The sequence below is a fragment of the Trichogramma pretiosum genome, unplaced genomic scaffold (assembly GCF_000599845.2).
Source record: "Trichogramma pretiosum strain Unisexual culture from Peru unplaced genomic scaffold, Tpre_2.0 scaffold58, whole genome shotgun sequence".
In the NCBI taxonomy this organism is placed as follows: Eukaryota; Metazoa; Arthropoda; class Insecta; order Hymenoptera; family Trichogrammatidae; genus Trichogramma; species Trichogramma pretiosum.
Window position 1 is genome coordinate 1,199,501 of NW_019641630.1, and position 18,532 is coordinate 1,218,032.

At 39.5% G+C, this 18,532-nt stretch overlaps 1 protein-coding gene across 4 annotated transcripts; it reads left to right on the forward strand.

The window, feature by feature from the left end:
* Positions 1-178: 178 nt before the first annotated feature.
* On the forward strand, positions 179-13,747 carry LOC106658205 (protein N-terminal asparagine amidohydrolase). 4 transcript variants are annotated; one of them, XM_014380055.2, is made up of 7 exons: positions 179-579; positions 11,220-11,407; positions 11,541-11,606; positions 12,147-12,329; positions 12,408-12,616; positions 12,700-12,861; positions 12,945-13,747. In XM_014380055.2, exons 2-7 carry the CDS (start codon positions 11,221-11,223, stop codon positions 13,068-13,070), a joined length of 933 nt encoding a protein of 310 aa, XP_014235541.1. In that variant the 5' UTR covers positions 179-579; position 11,220; the 3' UTR covers positions 13,071-13,747. The 4 variants fall into 4 exon arrangements, with proteins under 4 accessions (XP_014235541.1, XP_014235542.1, XP_014235540.1 ...); XM_014380056.2 differs by lacking the exon at positions 179-579 and adding an exon at positions 10,689-11,054 and having other exon boundaries at positions 11,191-11,407; XM_014380054.2 differs by lacking the exon at positions 179-579 and adding an exon at positions 10,692-11,054.
* The last annotated feature ends 4,785 nt before the right edge of the window (positions 13,748-18,532 follow it).

An 18,532-nucleotide genomic window follows, 5' to 3' on the forward strand; every position in this document is an offset into this window, starting at 1 on the left:
TCCGTATAATACATACATATATGTAGGATAGTTTACCGACACGAGGTAGGAATCTGCAATCCACATACAGCATTATAGCGCGATAGGTGGCAGCAGAGCCCGACGATTGCGTGCGCGAATTCACTCCATATCTATCGCTTTCTCCTCGTTGACTGACCGTCACTGCTATTTTCTCGTCTTTTTAGTAAACTTCATCATACCCATACACGCGTATAACTGTGATTCTTTTTTCCATCTCTTTCTCGCGGGGGGAGGCTCTACTTATGCATTACATTTAACACATACACGCGAAACGACGTGTTAGTCTCTTCGGCGAGTCGCGCGATACACGGGACTCCCGAACGTATTTGAGTGTTCCCGATATACACTCGAATAGCTGTCAAAAAGTTGCAGCCGAGTAACAGTTCGATTTCGGAGTTCGGCTTGGATTGACACACACACACAGACACGCATGGACAGAGGCCACGTGCATTTATAAGTTTGTCGTCGTCGTTCGTTCTCCGATTGAGTTTATTGCACAGTGCTGAAAGACAATACGACGACAACAACAACGCAGGATCCTAACCTCTAGCAGACAAGGTAACGACAACAACAACACACGAGTAGAGCTCGCGATTATACCTGCCACATTTTGATCCGATCGTAATCGTGATACAACGTTTTAGGGTTCGAATGATAAAATATCCGATCTCTTACAATGTTATTAATGATATGTTAAAGGCTCGTCCGTGGCATTATTGAAATGCAACCTTTTCTGTCGATGTTTTCTCGCGATCTATACATGCAGCTTTTCTGTGTATATGCTTTCCATTAGAGTCACTGTATACATGTCCGTTGCGTGCGCATCTTCTCACCTACATAATAATAATGTATCATAGTAATAAACAGGTATAAAAGTCCACTTGGTACCCTGTGACACTATATTTATAATTTTAAGATCTAAAGATTCGTTAAGAATTTAAAAATTAACAACCATATTTGCTTACTTACACGCTATATTGTAAAAATCTGTACATCATCTTCTTGGACTTTCTATCTCAAGCTCATCCTTGTATTTTATCGTTCATAAAATACAACTTTTCCGGCTTTTCTAAACACAAATTTCCATTACTTTCGAATAATCATTCCAGCACAATCATAAATTCATTAAAGCAAAAAAAAAAGTATCACGTCACCCCGGCGGACGCTAATTCCTTTAATTACAAAGCCTAATCGAGTGTCGTCGTCGTCTTGACTTTTTAAAATTCTCTCTCCGTGCGCGCGACTGGCAACGCAAAAAAAAACGTACGCTATGTACATTTTCCATTCTCTAAAAGCTTCTCAAACTCTTTAGCGCGAGGAGCCACTAAAAAATACCGAGAGCGAGAGAGCAGCTTGTAAAATCAGCGAATAAAAGCATCATCGGGGGACCCCCCTGTGTCGAGAGCTTCCTATCGCGCTAAATAAAGAAGGATGTAAGGAAACGAGTCGATGAAAAAAAATATATATAAGAAAGGGCAAGGGAAGAAGAAAGAGAGCATGTGCTTTCTCTCTCTCTCTCTCGCTGTGCAGGCGTCGTCTCGAAGGAGCAAAAAAAAAAGGCCAAACGTAAATAGGCAGGCAAATTGAGCGAAGAGAGCGTAGTAGAGAAGAGCAGCAGTCTCGTGTACATAATTTCTCGACGACGGCGGCAGGAGTCTTCTCTCTCTCGAGCTCGCCCCCGCAGCAGCAGCAGCAGCAGCACGTCGCTGACTTTATACTACACGCATTCTTTTCGTATTATGACTCTGCGAAGCGTGAAAAGAAATTATAGACGGTGGTGGTGGTGGTGCAAGCTTTTATATACATAAATCGGCGGAAAAACGCCCATAGGACGAGGAGGCAGAGAGGCAAACGAGATCGAGATACCGCTACTTCTCGACGTTTAATTGATTTTTGTGTACACTAACTTTGTGTGTGTAGCAGTGGGTGTACGATACTCGAGTATCGCTCTCCGTTTCGCTGCTGCTGTACAATTGCGGAGGAAGAGCTTTTTTTCTTGCGCCACTTTATACAGAGTTGTACGGTATCGTTCTCGGCAACATGATTTTACATTTATTTCCCTTTCAACATGTATATAATGCGATCGACGTTTATTGATTCACGCATTAATGTAGCGTCTCCGTATGTACTCTCGATTGATAATAATAATTTATATTACACCCTATCGTGGTTGTCGCCTCGAACTTTTTCCATTGCGATCGATTGTTATATTATATACACACTTTACCACTGTGTATAAAAAAATTCGTGCTCCAAATTGAAAAAGCTTTTTTACAACAAAACTCGTACTTCGGACAAAAACACATATATACGAAGCGAGAGGCTGATAAAAACAGCCGCCCGGCTTATACATCTCGAACGCGTATAATATGTATCTGTAGACATTATCTTCTCTTGTACCGCGTCGTCGTCAAGAAAGAAAGAGAAAGAAAGAAAGCGATAAAACATTTCGAATCAGCGCCTCTTTTATACGCACTCGATCGCTTTACAATGTTCTCTCTCTCTCTCTCTGCTCGCAGCGATGATAATTTGAATATTATTATATACGCGAAGGCAGAGAGATTATAGCACAATCCGCAAAACGATTACTCGCTTATCTCGTAATGTCGAATTTATAATATATTCTTTTCCTGGTATAGCGATAGAGAAAAAAAGCTCGATCTCGTCTCGAATATACATATTCAGCGCAAAAAGAAACGAGACTTTTCGGCGTTTATATATCCATACACCTCGTAAATCGTATATACGCGCGTCGAATTAACTAATACCCGGCTAATAAGGTACTAAATACACAAGAGGAAGATTACATATTATGATTCATATCGCATCGATGATAATGTAGACGTTCGTACCAAAGCACGCGAATAAGTTATTATTACCGTAATTCTACGGGCATAAACAACGTGTTGCGCTCCATACTATTACTAACTACAGCTGGGCTATTATGTACATTTGCACTGCGGCGCGCGCTAATACGGTACCTTGTATGCTCGTTCGTCCGCACGCCTACTATAACACACACTCCGAATTAGATAAGTCGGATATATACTTATACGTATATATTAATTCGGCATTACGTTCGAGGATGAGAGAGAGATTGCGGAAATAGAGACCGAGAGAGAATCGATGATTATCTTTCTCGACTTCTTTCTCATCTATACTCCCTATATGTATTACTTCCGATTCGTTACGTACGCACGCGCTAATGAGCGAGCGGCAAAAGACGCGTTTTCGATCTTCCTGCGACGACGATTAATTGTTTTCTTTATCTTTTCTTTTTAACGAGATTCGCCCGCGCGACAACGCAATTTTCGTTTCTTTAATAGCATCGATGTAAAATTATTCATTTCTCGACGAGATGATCATCGTATAATGAGTACGAGTATACGTCAGCGCGTAGAAATATCCACGGCTATAATAATAATTCGGTTCGACGCGCGCGCGATTATTAAAATGAAATAAATCAGAGCTGCGCGCGAGATATAGATTGTTTTGATTCGGCGCGGCGTTTCCATGTGCTCTACTTTATGTGATGCACAGAGAGACTATAGCTAGGCCACGTGATGCCGATTCCGATCGCGAAACGATGATCCCCGTGATGTGTTGTATACCCCCCGCGCGTCAACTCGATTACCAATTCAAATGCGATTCGCTATTTTGGCGTTAAATATACGACGACGACGACGACGTGGTGCAGCTGCTGCGATTCCAAACGAGCCTTTAGCATTTGTGCGCCCGCCGTATTCGATCGCTCGAAAACCCGAGGGGGAGATTAGCATCGGCCACGTACAAGTCGCAGTCGTCGTCGACGTCGTGTTTTACGGATGTATTATATATAAAGAATATAGCGGGTCGTTCGGTGCGGTTCGGCAACACTTGACACAATTTTACAGCCCCGGAAGGATATACAGTCGTCCGTATATAAAGCTCGCTCGTGCGTTAAAACTCGAGCTTGCGTTCGAAAGTACATTATTATTTGGGGCTGGATAGCCCACGTTTATACGTGTGCGTGCGTGTGGTGGCTATTGCGGATAAGACTTTTGAGGGATTTTTATTCGATCGGACGTTCGTCTTCCGGTAATTACATAGGAGGGAGCTTTGAGCTTGACAAAACGCGATACGATGTAATCGACGAATTTTCTGGTGGAAATGCTCGCGCCGTTCGATGGCTTATACTTTTTGCATATAGCGTCAATGAAATTTAAAAAACCGTGCTCCGATTTATACAATTATTTTCACTTCGTCACTTGCGGATTTACTTCCGTGGGTGCTCGCCATCTAGCGGGACAGATTGTAATAATTTGATGGCCGAAAACCTATTTCGAGGTTGAAAAATTTCTCAAATTTCACAATCGACACAAAGAATTAGTCAGAATTAGAAAACAAAGATCAATTCTTGATTGATTTTTTTATAAAAATAACATAATGACTTCAACCAGTCTTATTTTTCTAGTATCGCGATTTTCTTATACAGTTATCTTTAATTTGTCACTTGCGGATTTATAGATAAAGGTACTTGCCATCTAGCGGTGGTGGCTTGAAGTGGTATTCATGGTCATCAAAGCGGTTGAAAAGTAGTCAAAGTTTTTTGAAACCGATAGACTAAACAGATACAATTTCTGAGAATCTTTAAAAAGCCGTACTTTGGCTTGTACAATTATTTTTAATTTGACGTTTACGGATTCGTGGATAAAGATACTCACCATTTAGTGGCGAAGGATTCAGGTGATATTTCATTTTCAATATGATTGAAACCTCGTATCGATTCAATTTTCGGAAACAATTAAAGGCAATTGAACTCCGCTCAATAGTTGTAACATGATTGTCGAATCATAACACGAAGTACAGATGTTTTGAGATTACTGCAAACGAATTTCTATGATCAAGTTCATTCACGCTAAAATGTTTATAGTTTATACAATTATTAAATACTTATACAATTATTTGAACTTTACAGCTTGCAGATTTACAGATACAGAGGTATTCGCCATCTAGCGGCGAAGGCCATATTTTATCGTAGATTATCGTGCTTTAGAGGTTTAAATTTTTTATTGAAAAATCGCTAAAAATACGCCGATTAATAATAATTTATTTTAAAACATTTTAAATACCTTTTATGGGGTCGTTAAACCAAAGAATATCGATAATTGAATATGTTTAACTCTTACAATTTCTAAACTGGCCGAATTTCGTCTTACGTAGATTATATACACGAATCGAATTCGATATTACAATAAATCCAAGTACTTCGGTCGACCACCCGCTGAAAGTGACGCACTACACACTATAGCCTCTGCGCGAGCGAAGAAGCCTTATTAATTTGACCCTATAGATGATTGAAAATCTTACCGGGATACACCGAAGCAGATTAATATTGGATCGATGCGTGGCCTCGCCTCGATTTCGTTCGATACACAGCTCTATACACGAGATCCTCGCCAATCAATCGGCCATCTCCTCTCTCTTTCCTCGATACCACAACACAAATACCGAAATCTACAACGTCTATTTTTTTTCTAATTTCACTCCGACGCATCAACGATAACAAAGAAAAAAAAAACCGGACTCGAGCTTTTTCGATTCTCGCCTCTCCCATATACGTATATATACGCGCCGCAAAACTTTGAGATCTGCGCCTTATATAGCTAACAAGCCTCTGTACAGACGCGGCACGGGGGAGGAGAACCCCTTGATCGGAGGAAGAACGTTTGCTTTGTAGGAAGTAATTACAGAGCACGGAGCTGCTCTCTCTAGCCCTAACTGCGCGTGCAAGTAAAACTCTCCGCCACGAGCGATTCTTTCTTTTCTTTCTCTTTTTTTTTTCTCTGCCGCTGACAACGACGATCGAGCGAGCTATCCCTTTTTCGAGTCATCTCTCTCTCAATCTCTTTTCACGAACTTGATTTTCAGTTTTTGTTATTCGATCAAATTTACAAATAATCCGGATTAAACTTTTGTCGCGCGTCGCGGTTGCAAAGTGATTAATTGAGAAATAGCGAGAGCAGCAGCCCTCGTGGGTTAAAATAACAAATCGATGGCGACGCGAGCCCTCCTCTCGAATCTATTCTCTCGTGCCTCAAGAAAGAGACTTGTGTGTATTATATATAAAGCTCGCTTTCGATGAGGAAGAAGCACAGAATGGACTCGTTGCAGTCTTTCTTCCTGCTATATATGTGTAGGCACGGAAAAAGAGGAGGAAGCAGCGGCATAGCGTCAAAGTCCGAACGAAACCGACAATTGTCTTCGTCGGGGGGCCCATGAGCGTCTCGAATCTCGATAGTCACTGGGGAGACGTCGCAAGTCTCTCTCTCTCTCTCTTTATAAGATACACGACGTTACAGAGCCCCACCGGCCGTGGAATGTTGGATCGGCGCTTTATATACGGCACGCACGAGCGCACCACCACCACCGTCACCGTCACTGCACGGGGGAGAGAAAAATAGTATACCGAACCATCGATAACGTTAAAGACCGAAATGCGTCTACGTGATCTCGAGCTCGAGCTTTATATCTAAGGTGCTTTTCTTGCCTCGAGTTATAATCAAAAAAAAAAAAAAAAAAAGCNATAAAAAAAAAAAAAAAAAAAGCGCAGGTCGGGTCGGGGGCTATAACGAGGAATATTATATTTTAGTATGCAAAGGTGTGCGGCGCGCGAGAGGTGTCGAAAGCTGGAAAAGGCTAATTATACAATTTGAATTATTTCAATCGATATTCCTCGATGTAATTGCGACGCGATTCCGCGTCGTTCATTCAGTGCGCGGCCGATTCATATACATATTCATTCTCTCTGCACAGCTGTGCGATTATGAATTTATGATTTTTCGCGTTAAATATCTATGCGCGTCGAAAGCCAGCCGAAGCATTGATATATATTTTTGCTCGTATAATAATTTTCATTGAGAAGAGAGAGAGAGACGAATCGAGAGATTTCGATAAGAATTTCGCACGAAAATGCGAAATAGTATAGCATGTGGACGACGGCGACGATACACAGACTATTTATCATTGAAAACTCGTTATCGATACCCTCGTTTTTCGCCGATTCTCTCGAGTGATGAAATGTGCCGTTCTGTCCGTCCGTCCGCGTCTGAAAAATATTTCATTCTTAGAGCGGTCGGCAGCAGAAGCGATTATTACACAGCGTCACTCTCGTTTTCTCGAAGATCATTAAAAAAAAAAAAAAAAAGCTGCGTTATATGCCCGCAATCGCTTCGTCGGCCTTATCGGACGTCGGTGGCGGCTGAGCATGTACATAATACAAGCTCGCTCAACGTCGATCGTCATCGAGTGTACATGCGGTTAGCGAAAAATATATACGACGCGTAATTATACGAGACGGTTTACATGATTTTTCCTCGGTTTTGGCGAAAAAAAAAAGTGGCAGCGCGGTGGTGACCGAGCAAAAATTTCAAAGTTTGCGGCGCGTCGTTCAGCGCGCAAAAGCATCGCATGCCAATGGCAATGAAGAAGCGACCGCTGCACGCGTACGGTGTATAACTTATAATACTTCGGCGATTCGTATGCCAAAGAACACGTGGCCCTGAAAAGCCTCGAGAGACAGAGTGCCTCTACATAAGACATAAGCAAATTAACGAATGCGAGGGGCAAGGGAGAGCTTTGACGCAGAGGCGTGTAATGGAGCACGCAAGCAGCAGAGCGCCGTACATATATAATACCAAAAAGAAAAAAAAATCGAATCGCGATCGAGGCGGGCGACAAGGGAACGACGAAATGCCAATGCCGACGATGATAAAAACAATCGAAGGAAATCGTCGCTGTTTTATAAAATTTTTTTTTCTCTTTTTTCGCTTTTTCATTAATATGTATGGAAGCCTATCCGTGCTTGGTCGTCGTCGTCGTCGTCGTAGTCGTGTATGCAAATTTTTATCACGCCGCCGCTTCTGCTTCTGCTGTTTTGCATTCGGCTGTTATGTACTAAGCGACATAATATATATAAGAAACGCGAGTACGAGCTCGAAGCGTCGTAAAAATGTATAAAGAGGAAGTAAAGCGCGGCGTCGGAACCGATGATTTTACACTCGAGATAATGTTTTAATGGAAAATTCTATGCGTGTGCTCGTATGTACAGTAGAAATTGCAAAATTCGAACTCGTGTAATGTATTTCGAATTGTTGCATGATCAATCCCATTTAAAGCGGTGTTCAGTAAATGGATTTTCATTCGAATAATTTTTTTCTTAAAGTTTCGATTCGTGATATATTTCGCTTTGACCTAAACACTACTCTCGAAGTGGGCGACCAAAATAATGTAAACATTTTTGATTTATTGGAGCCCTCATTCTCATTGAGCGAAACATCAACTGGTACCTAATTTACCGCCAGATGGCGCCTACCCTAATTTTCGAAAATCACAAGAGAAATAGCCAAGTTATAGGTATAAGTACGCTAGGTGTAGTTAGTAGAATACACTAACACAGAGAACAATTTTATACATAAAAAGTTTTTTCATTAGAGTATACGAAGTGTTAAGATTAATGGTGTCGAAAAAATTCGAACCACACGGCTGCTAAATAATTTCAATTCTCTCTAATGATTTCTAATTCGAATTACGGTCTCCATAACTCGTATTTATGAAATTTCCTCTATGTGTACATTGACAATCTGTAACAACCCACGATCTTTAACGACGAATGAGCTATCCATTCACCAGCTAGTACAGAGCGACGAAGAAAAAAAGAAAACAAAGTATAGTACGTCGCTTTTCTAATTTTCTAAGTTGAATAAATTTGAATACTGATTAGAAAAATATTTATAAAGAGAAAAGTCTCCTTCGTCGTGCTTGCGCGCTTCGATCGTTTAGTTTACCTCTTCGTCGTGCTTAAAAAAATCGCAAGGTTAGCTCGTTGTCGTACCTCGTAAAAATCGTTCGATACATAAACTCGCTTCGCTTCGAAAAATCCATCGATTGCTCTTGGATAGAACAACAACAACAACAACAACAACGCGGCCCTTTTTCGATTGATAAAAACAAAAAAGGCTCGAAGACAACAACGCCATGCAAAAAAAGAAGAAGAGGAAGAAAAGTTACAAAAGACGAGGAGCTGTCGAGAGATTACGAGTCTGCGGAATACAGGCAGCACTATACAGGCTTATTATCATCGGCGCAATAGAGACAGGATGCGGCCATATACCGCCGCGCGTTAGCTCGGCTGCACAAAAAGACGTCGTCGTTGCTGTGTTGCTTTTCTCGAAGGATTAACAGCGAGTATTAGGAACGGAGTGCGAGCGTAGTAGTATAGTTTCTCTGTGCAAGCTCAGGGCGCACAATAAGCGTAGGGTCCATTCGCACCATTCTCCACTCCATATATATATAGAGTTCCATTGGGCTCCCCTTGAGCAGCAGCAGCAGACTTGGCCGGTGAAATCGATCGGTACGCAGCAGCAACGAGTCATAAGCGAGAGAGAGAGAGAGAGAGAGAGAGAGAGAGAAAAGAGAAACGAGAGAAAAAAGATCTTTCTCTTTTCTCGCCCTTTGCCAGGACGCGAGGAGGAGAGAGGCAAAGTTACGGCTCATCGTTTCCCAGACTAATTCGCTCCGGCCATCTCCGAGCCGCCACCACCGCCGCCGGTTCTCTCTCTCGAGCTTCTGCAGCTCTCGCGTTTATTATCGAGCTGTGTGAAAAAAAAAAGTTTTACGTCTCTATATTATATTTGCGCCGGTCCACGGAGAGACGCGCGCGCTAGATGCGAAACTTGTACGATTTCGAAATTCAATCAGAGTCTTATAATATACTTGGCTCTCTCTCTCTCTCTCGGGGCTTATCAGCTCGTGTCATATAGTTTTGTTCGACGGTTGTATTGACGAAAAAAAAAAAAGTAAGAATCGAACGAAAGCACCAACAAATTTCTATCGGCATTGTTCTCATCGAAGCTTTTCAAATCCAATCGTCGCAATGAAAAGTATCGATACGCCGTAACAAACGTATTATAAGCATTTCATTGATATTGCGAATCATTGACGAGATTACAAGGTATATATACACGATTCGTACGTATTAAAGCGACGATGATTTAAAACTACATCTTCGAGATTATGTGTCACGCTGCGCGGCGAAAATTCCTGCGATAGCAAAAATGAATATACATCTCCGCGAATGTGTGGCTTGTATCTTATCGACGCGCGCGGGTATACAAATTTTTTGTTTTTTTTTTTTTTACTTCTTGCGCGCTTCGATTGCGTTAAAAATGTTCTAATGTAACGAGCTCGCGCTCTCGCGGATTTAACGCCGAGATTATGAGAATACGAGCGCAGCGGCTGCTCTTTAATTTTACGCTTTTCGCATCGCGAGAAGAAGTAGAAAAACGCGCCCGAGGGAGCTTTGGCTCGATCGCCAAGTCTGCTCGCGCGATCAAGACTCGGCTCTTCTCATTTTTCATGAATGCTCTCTCGCCCCCCCCCCCCTTATGACATGGAAAAGTTGTACTGCTACCTGCTTTTCATTTGTACAGTTTGTCTCTCTTTCCACCACCCGCGGAGTATGTACTACTTTTTCGAGCTTCGCCAATCGTCGACTCGACTGATTATACGACGCTGTTGCTGTATGTGTGTATGTGTGTGCGTGTGTTCAGCACCGTTTGCTAATCGGCCGCTCGTCGTTTACGAGAACGAAGAATCGCACCGTATCTATCTCTCCTCTCTCTCTCTCTCGTTTTCTATCTTTCTTTCTTTCTGTCTTGCACGCGCCGTATAGTATAGTGTTTTCGCATAAACAGTCGAGAGAGAGAACGAGTAAGAGTGAGAAACGACGACGACGACGTCGGCGATTTCTCCTCGCTGAAAATGTTATATCTTCTGGTCAGTTCGCGATCGCAAATTCGACGATAGAGTCGACGATAAACGCGCGCGTGTGTGCCCGTTTCACCCAAAGAGTCGACTCGATGTTCGATCTGGTGTCGCTCACGCAGCGGTTTAATGAAGAGCCACGACGAGTTTTGAAGGATACTTTGATGAAGTTTGTTCCGAGCCGGATTTCCTTCTGCAGTTTTACCAATTGTTATTAATTACGTACCGAGGTATACCACCGTCGATCGATTCATGTGACAGCTCTTACTCGTTGTAGAGTTATAATTTAAAAGTGCGAATATATTTCGTCTCGGATTTTGCAGTCATTAGGGAAACTTTTATGAAACTCTCGTAATTAAAAAAAAGTTTCTCGCCCCCGTGCGCCTGTGTTCCAGAATGGTGTTGGTTTTGAACGGGATCCCCCAGGAGGAGGTCCCCTGCACCAGCCGCGATCTCTACAATGCCCACCCGGTGTATCGGGAGTCGGCCAATCAGCTGCACATGGTGCCGACGAAGCTGGTCGGACCCGCGGGTCTGCTCTACGTACAGCAGCGGGAGATGGCCGCCACACTGCCCCAAGACAGTAAGACGTTTGATTATTATTTTTTTTTTTTTTTTTGTATTATTAGTAGTGGTACGATACAGTTTTAGTTACGATTTATTTCTCATTGCCTTTTCTCGACTAAAGATATACGATTTTAATCAAACTAATACAGAAAACGTGACGATACTCGGCACCGACGATGTAACGACTTGCGTCATTGTCATAGTCAGGCACGGTGGTGAGTACGATAGTTGTTTATTCATTATGCACGAGTAATTTTCAAAAATCGTTAAGTAGAGTATGTAAAAGGTTTAAGCAATTTAATTCTGTTGTACTATCAAGAATCTTGCATGTCAGCATACATACATTAACTTATTAGTTTACAGTGTTATTATATATTTTTTCAACTAATATTGTCACTAATTTATTAGTGCTAAAAAGACAATAACAAAAATAGTTTATGAGTGAGTTTATATTTTTCGAATAAAAAAGTATTGTTGGTATGCGACGTTCAAAGAGTATCTATTCTCAATATAGTTGCAGGCACAACATTTTCAAATTCTAAAAATGCTTAAACGAAGATAGCCAAAAAAGTTTTCAATTTTTCTCTACCAAAATTTAAAGCATTCAAGAACTTGTTCGTAATCTCACGGGGTGAAAAATTCATATCTTTCAAACCGATTTTTAAACGATTTTTGAGAATTAGTCAGACATGATTTTTCTGTTGTTGCAACGATCGAAAACTGCATTATCATGATTACCGAACGATCTCGCACAGGCTCCGGAGCGGTGGCTCTGTCGCATCTCGACGGTTCCGGCACCGAGCAGGCCGTCTGCCACATGATAGCGAGGGTGTCCGAGCTGAGCATCGGCTTCCCCGAGGGTCGCATAGAGCTCCAGCTGATCGGCGGCTACGCCGATCCCCGAAATTATTCCGAGCAGTTGTTCCACAGCATATTGTGTGAGTATCGTCTCTCTGTATAATCCTGCATATTTCACACGTTGACAGGTGACATTATACGTCTCGTCGCTTCCACAGCTTGTTTTCACAAATTACCGATAGAGATTTACCTGACGTTATGCTGCGTGGGCGAGCTGAACACGACCTTCCGCGCGGGCATACACTGGCCGATGATCTACGGCCTCGGCATCAACGTGACGACCAGCGAAATTTTCCCCGCGACCTTCCCCGACAAGGGACCCGAGCAGCCCCTGAGGTCGGCCCGACATTTCACCGGTGGACAGGAGGTAAGCTACTACTACTCATGCGCATACATTTTATAGAAATACCGTTTCAACGACTCAAGCTTCGTTTTTTTTTACTCTTATAGGTGCTGGACATCTATGATTATACTCTTGGCCTTTTGAAAATTGGCCCTTTCAACTATAGCCCGTCGCGAGGTGTCAATCTCTGGCTGTCTCGATCGGATCAATTCATTTTGCAACATCTGTCGACTTCTCCGGACGTCGAACCACCTCATTTTGTTTCTAACGTGAGAAAATATTTCATTGTCACTTTCTCATCGAGAAAATAGCTTCTTACTAATTACGGTGAATTCGATGGTTTTTTTTACAGATCCGAGCGACGCTCAAATACATACAAGAAAATCCATTTCCATCCGTCACCGTGTTCAGAGACAACAAACCGCACTACTATCGCAGGGACGAAGTAACTGGCTGCTGGCAACCAATACGCTACTAGACTTTCGTGTTAAAAAAAAAAAAAAAAATTAGCTCATAATCATGTACTAGTTCGACTGGAAAATTACAGCTGCTCCGGAAGTATTTAATTGAAAATAATTATTTTTAATATCACTTAATCGAGTCAGTGGCGAGCTCTTGTTTGAGTTTAAACGAAAACGTATCATTGTAAAAAGTATCGTCATAATATTGTTAATCCGATTCAAAATCGGTGAAATTCTCTTTGATAATACAAAAATAACAACAGTTTGTTGAAACTATTGAATTTATAGAGAATTTATCAAATGAAAGATCTAAAATTGCTACAAATTATCAAATTACATTTAGATCTAAATTGTTGAATTTCAATTTATGTTGATTGTTAGACATTCATCATAATTCATCTAATCAATCATTCACATTTTTATTAGTTATCGATGTAGTTAATTTTAATAATGATTATTTTGTTCACGATGAATAGAATTTTTCTATTAAAAATAGAGTAATACTTTAATAAGTGTTAATGTACATAACAATAATACTTTTGAACTCGATTGCATTGATCGCATACGAGGTATTTGTAAATATGTTATTTAAAAAGTAATAAGTTTGATTTATTGTGAGTTTATTACAAAGTACTGTATGCATACGTTTATGTTATTGTAAAAATATTTGTAATAAATTTTATACTAAAAGTAATCGTTGCTGTACTCTTTATATAAATTTATAAAGCTAGATAAAATTCAGTAGAAAATAAGTTAAAGTAGAAAAATCTTGAATTAAATACTGCCTTACTGACGGATATAAAAATGCCTCGAGGGATGATGTTTGAAAAATTGAAAAAAGTACACAATCAATCGAAATATAGATATAATTGTAAAAATTTATGTGAACAAATGGATCATAGTTCTGAATTAAAATTTAATAACACACTCGTATTTCATACAATTTCTTTTTTCTATAAATTTTATTTGCTGAATGAGTGGACGAAAAAAACTTTTTATTTAAAATGTCTTTATTGACATACCTTAAATCACTTTTCGTCTTTCCTCATATTGTTTTAACCAACAATATATACATAATACTGAAGGAATGGATATACGTGCACACGTGTGTGAGTTGTCGGAAAATGGCGCAGTACGCTTTTAGCGCATAGCCGAGGAACAAACTATTTTCTCATCTCGCTGGCGAGTTTCACAATAGACAGGAAATTAACTACAATCCACCGATGAGATTATGCATTCATCTTACTTCGCAAACTATTTTTGCCAATATAATTCACGTCGTAAGATTAACTCGCTCAGCTCATCAGTTACAGCCGATCTTTTGTGCAACGCTTCAATACCACATTGATTTCGTGTCGTATCGTATTTTATACTTATGAAATTTATTGGGTTTTATAAAAATTATTTACTCCGTACGTTTGCTGGTATCTATGGATCAAATCGAAAAATTTTACTATTGTTACAAAGTAATTCTTGATACTCAAGGACATGTAGAATATGATCTGTACAAAATGTCTTTGATTCTGAATCGTTTTTACAGAGACCATTTTACAATAATAAGCTGACATGAAACTTTTAAAACATTTATTAATCAACATTTTTATAAAATATTTCTTGCAACAATAAAATGCAATTTCATACGTAATTAAAATATGGAATATTTTCATTAATATGTTGCAAACTCTTATAGTGTCAATATTTCAACGTAATAACTAATTAAAATTCGTAATTGATTTGAAACGTTGATGTCTGAAGTAGTTAAAAATTAATCGTATTTACATAATATATTTGACTTCTGTATAATTGTTTTGGTATCATTGTAACTTGATTACTAATTAACATAAGCAGAATTACGTAATTCGTAAAGTTTTATTAATAGCTTTTTCATTAATTTGATTGACTACATTTGTAAAATATCTGTTATTTAAAAATTGATTAATTCGTACTGCAAAGACAAGATATAATTTATAAAAAGTGAATAGATAATCTCATTTGAAGTAAATTATAGTATCACACAACATTTTTTGTAAATAAACATTTTGATTGGATGAAAAATATTTTTCATATCGAATACAAGTTAGCTTGCTTAGTTATATCTATTATTCTTGTAATACAATATTTAATAATTACAAATTATTATCGTAATTTGATTATTCTTTAATCTTTACACACTGAAGCTTATTTTGTATAATATAGATAGATTGTTTAATAATGCTAGTTTTTAAATTCTTTTTCACAACGTCGTTAGTGTTTGGTCGTTGAGTATAACAGGTTTTGGAATATTTATCCTACAAAATTTAAAACGCTACATTGCTGCCGAGGGTATGCCCTGGACAAGGAAAAAATGAACATTTTCAAACCTATTTTTTTTCAATGAATTTGAAAATTGTCATATTCAGCCTTACTTTGCCATCGCCTCAACAAAGCAGAAAAATATATTTAATTACTTTTAAAAGTATACAATGAATCTCGTCGATGGCAATACATATCTCTGGAATCGAATTGCACTTACGATCCCGATAAAATTTCATTTTTTTATTTATTAAAAACTATGGTAATATCAACACTCCTCGCTCGTAAATAATAATGATATAACTACGCAACGATGAGTGATTCGATGCTCTCGGCTCGTTAAAAAAATCTCGACTATTTTACAGAATTCCTGTGCGAGCTCTCACTTCACCTCACATAAATACATCGAAATATATATAATTTTTTTTTTATTATTAATTTTTGCCTTTTTCAATCTCAGCGGCGTGAAATATTTATCTTTGAATAATTGATTCAAATTTTATTGAACACAGCTGAGTAGTTGTGTATAATTAAACAAATTTTTTCCCGCCATTCGGACACTATTTCACGTTGCTTTGTTTCATTTGTTTATTAATACGGGTCTTTTTAATCTCGCATGCTTTTGCCCTGTTAATACTTTGAGTACTATTGATTTTCATTCCATTTGTACACGCATACCATTTTTATTATCGGAGAATCTATAAGAACGCTTAAACGTTACATAAAAAAAATTAACACAAATTCACTGTCATTAGCTTCAAGTGTAATATTTTTGGAGTTACGCTTCGGATCGAAAAATTTTTGATACTAAAAATCAATCGAAATTCAACCTCTATACTCTGTAATAATGCCCGTGTGTAAAAATAAAACATATGAATAAATTGTTGTTAATTAACAAAATCATAGATGCCTGTATATCAATTCATTTCTGAGCGTTTGTGAAAGGGGGTATGATCGGCACCGCCTGGCGGCGCCGACGATTACCAAATTGTTTCGCTCGTTCGATATGCGTACATCGCGACGTTGTATAGCAAAGGAATATGTTATACGATGATATATTTTCTTTGTACGATCGTACCCAACTCTAGCGTATCTACTTTGGTATATATATTCAATATATGTATAATATCGATGCGATGACACACGTAATGCAAGTATAATAATGTCGAATAAAAACGTGTCTGATGATGATTGCTTTTGGTCACGCGAATACTTTTTATGTATAATAATGTTTTTTTTTTCACGACGCGTATACAAATACAATATAACTTTAATATAACTGTACGCTATTTTTATGTATATACACAACGGATTTATTCATTATACTTTTACGTTCGGAATTATCTATCAATCACAGGCGCGTCGTGTCTTCTCTCTCCGTTCAATCAAAACGCGTTATCGAGAAGCGTATCTGCGAGATCATCAAATATACATGCCCGGCTGTCGTGTAATTAAGTAGCGCGTGTATTATTCAAATGTACATTTATTAAGTCTGTGCGTGCAGAAAATGGAAAAGTGTCGTCGCCGTCGTCGTCGTCTTCGCGAGGGAGGCGAGAGGAGGAGGAGGAGGAGAAGAGGGTACGTCCCCATAATGACCTCTCGTGTGCCGCACAGACGGACGGACGTACGGAGACAGAGTTTTATATCTATGTAGTAGAAACTTTTTTATATGTATATAGAAAAAGCGAGAGGCAACGGAAGGGAGGAGGATCAATCGATAAAACGATATCTGAAAACATTAACCCGTAGGCAGAGAGAAAGAGAGAGAGAGAGAGAGAGAGTGCGATTTTTCTTGACTTTTATTCCAGGCTACAAATTCCAATAGGCGAAAGTCCGTTTGGTGCGATATTTATTGCGCCGCCGATGTTATATGTTGCAGTTTAAAAGGATAACCAGCGAGCGAAAAAAAAGAAGAAGAGGAGCCCAATTTTATTACGCAGTCGTTTCCAATTTTCCAGTTTTATCATTTTCGCGTATATATACACGTTATATATCGATCGGAGGGGCTTAAATTTAACAGCTCATTATTTAATGCACCGCTGTAATGGCAAAAAAAAATTACAAAAATAAAAGTATACTCGGGAAAAATATCGGTGTACAGCACGCTGTGTATGTAACTCGAAGCCTTTCAGTAATATATATGTATTTTAGCGAGGGACATATTTCCCTGGAGGTGCGGAAGCGAATAATTGGGAAAAAAGCGCACATAGACAACGAGACGCGCGCAAATTATTAATATCGCCAAGCACATAGTGTAGTCTCTAGTACGTCGGCAAGCGCGTCATTACTCGAATACCTGACTCTATAAAGGATTCGAGAGCTTCGGGGAAAGAGCGCATGAATATATTAGCGCGACGAAACGAAAATCTCTTGGCGCAAAACATCTTTGGCCATTATAGAAGAAGAAGAAGCTCCACGCTAGATTTCGGTAATTTCCATTATGTAAACCTTCGCCTTCGTTTCGGACATTTTCTCTCTCTTCCTTTTTTGGGCGGGAGGAGGACGCGCAAAAAACTCGGTATCGATCGCTGCCCCCTTTTGGATTACCTATATATTATTCCTTTCCTCGGATGTGTACCCCATGTAATATACATATACGTATATATCGGCCTGCGACTTTGATGAAACTTTTTAAATCGCATGAAATATCTATATGTAAATTCGTTCGGTACTATACGTGCATATATACCCCCACCCACGTATGCGTGTGTGTTATCGCGCGTGCTTTATAGCCGACTCTTCAATTTCCAATCTTCGATGTTTGGCTCATTGCGTTTATAGGAGCTCGATCCTGCGGCCCCATAAAAAAAAGAGAGAGAGAGAGAAAAAAAACAGAACAGCACAGCACGGCACGGCTCAATAGCGTCGTAGTCGGGCTCGGTATTATAATAGACAAGTTTATGTATATACGACGTATTCATAATATAAACGCGGGCATTTTCTCGCGCAAAAAAGAAAGCATTGTTTCAGCGGTTATTTTTTTGAAGATATATCATATAGTTTTTGGTCCTCTCCCGTGCGAGCTTTTGACTTTCTTTTCGTGCATAGAAAAGTAGCTATGCATACATAGCTCCGATCCGCGCGCGTCTCTCTTTCGATTGAAATTATTGAATATGCATTTCTCGTATACATTTGAAAAAGCTCGTATCGCATCGTGATACGCTTTTTTCCTCGTCCCCCCCGCCCC

Coding starts and splice junctions, on each gene's coding strand:
- LOC106658205 (XM_014380055.2), top strand. CDS start 11,221: ATGGTGTTGGTTTTGAACGGGATCCCCCAGGAGGAGGTCCCCTGCACC. Junction 11,408..11,540: donor CGCCACACTGCCCCAAGACA/GTAAGACGTTTG, acceptor AAACTAATACAG/AAAACGTGACGATACTCGGC. Junction 12,862..12,944: donor CACCTCATTTTGTTTCTAAC/GTGAGAAAATAT, acceptor TTTTTTTTACAG/ATCCGAGCGACGCTCAAATA.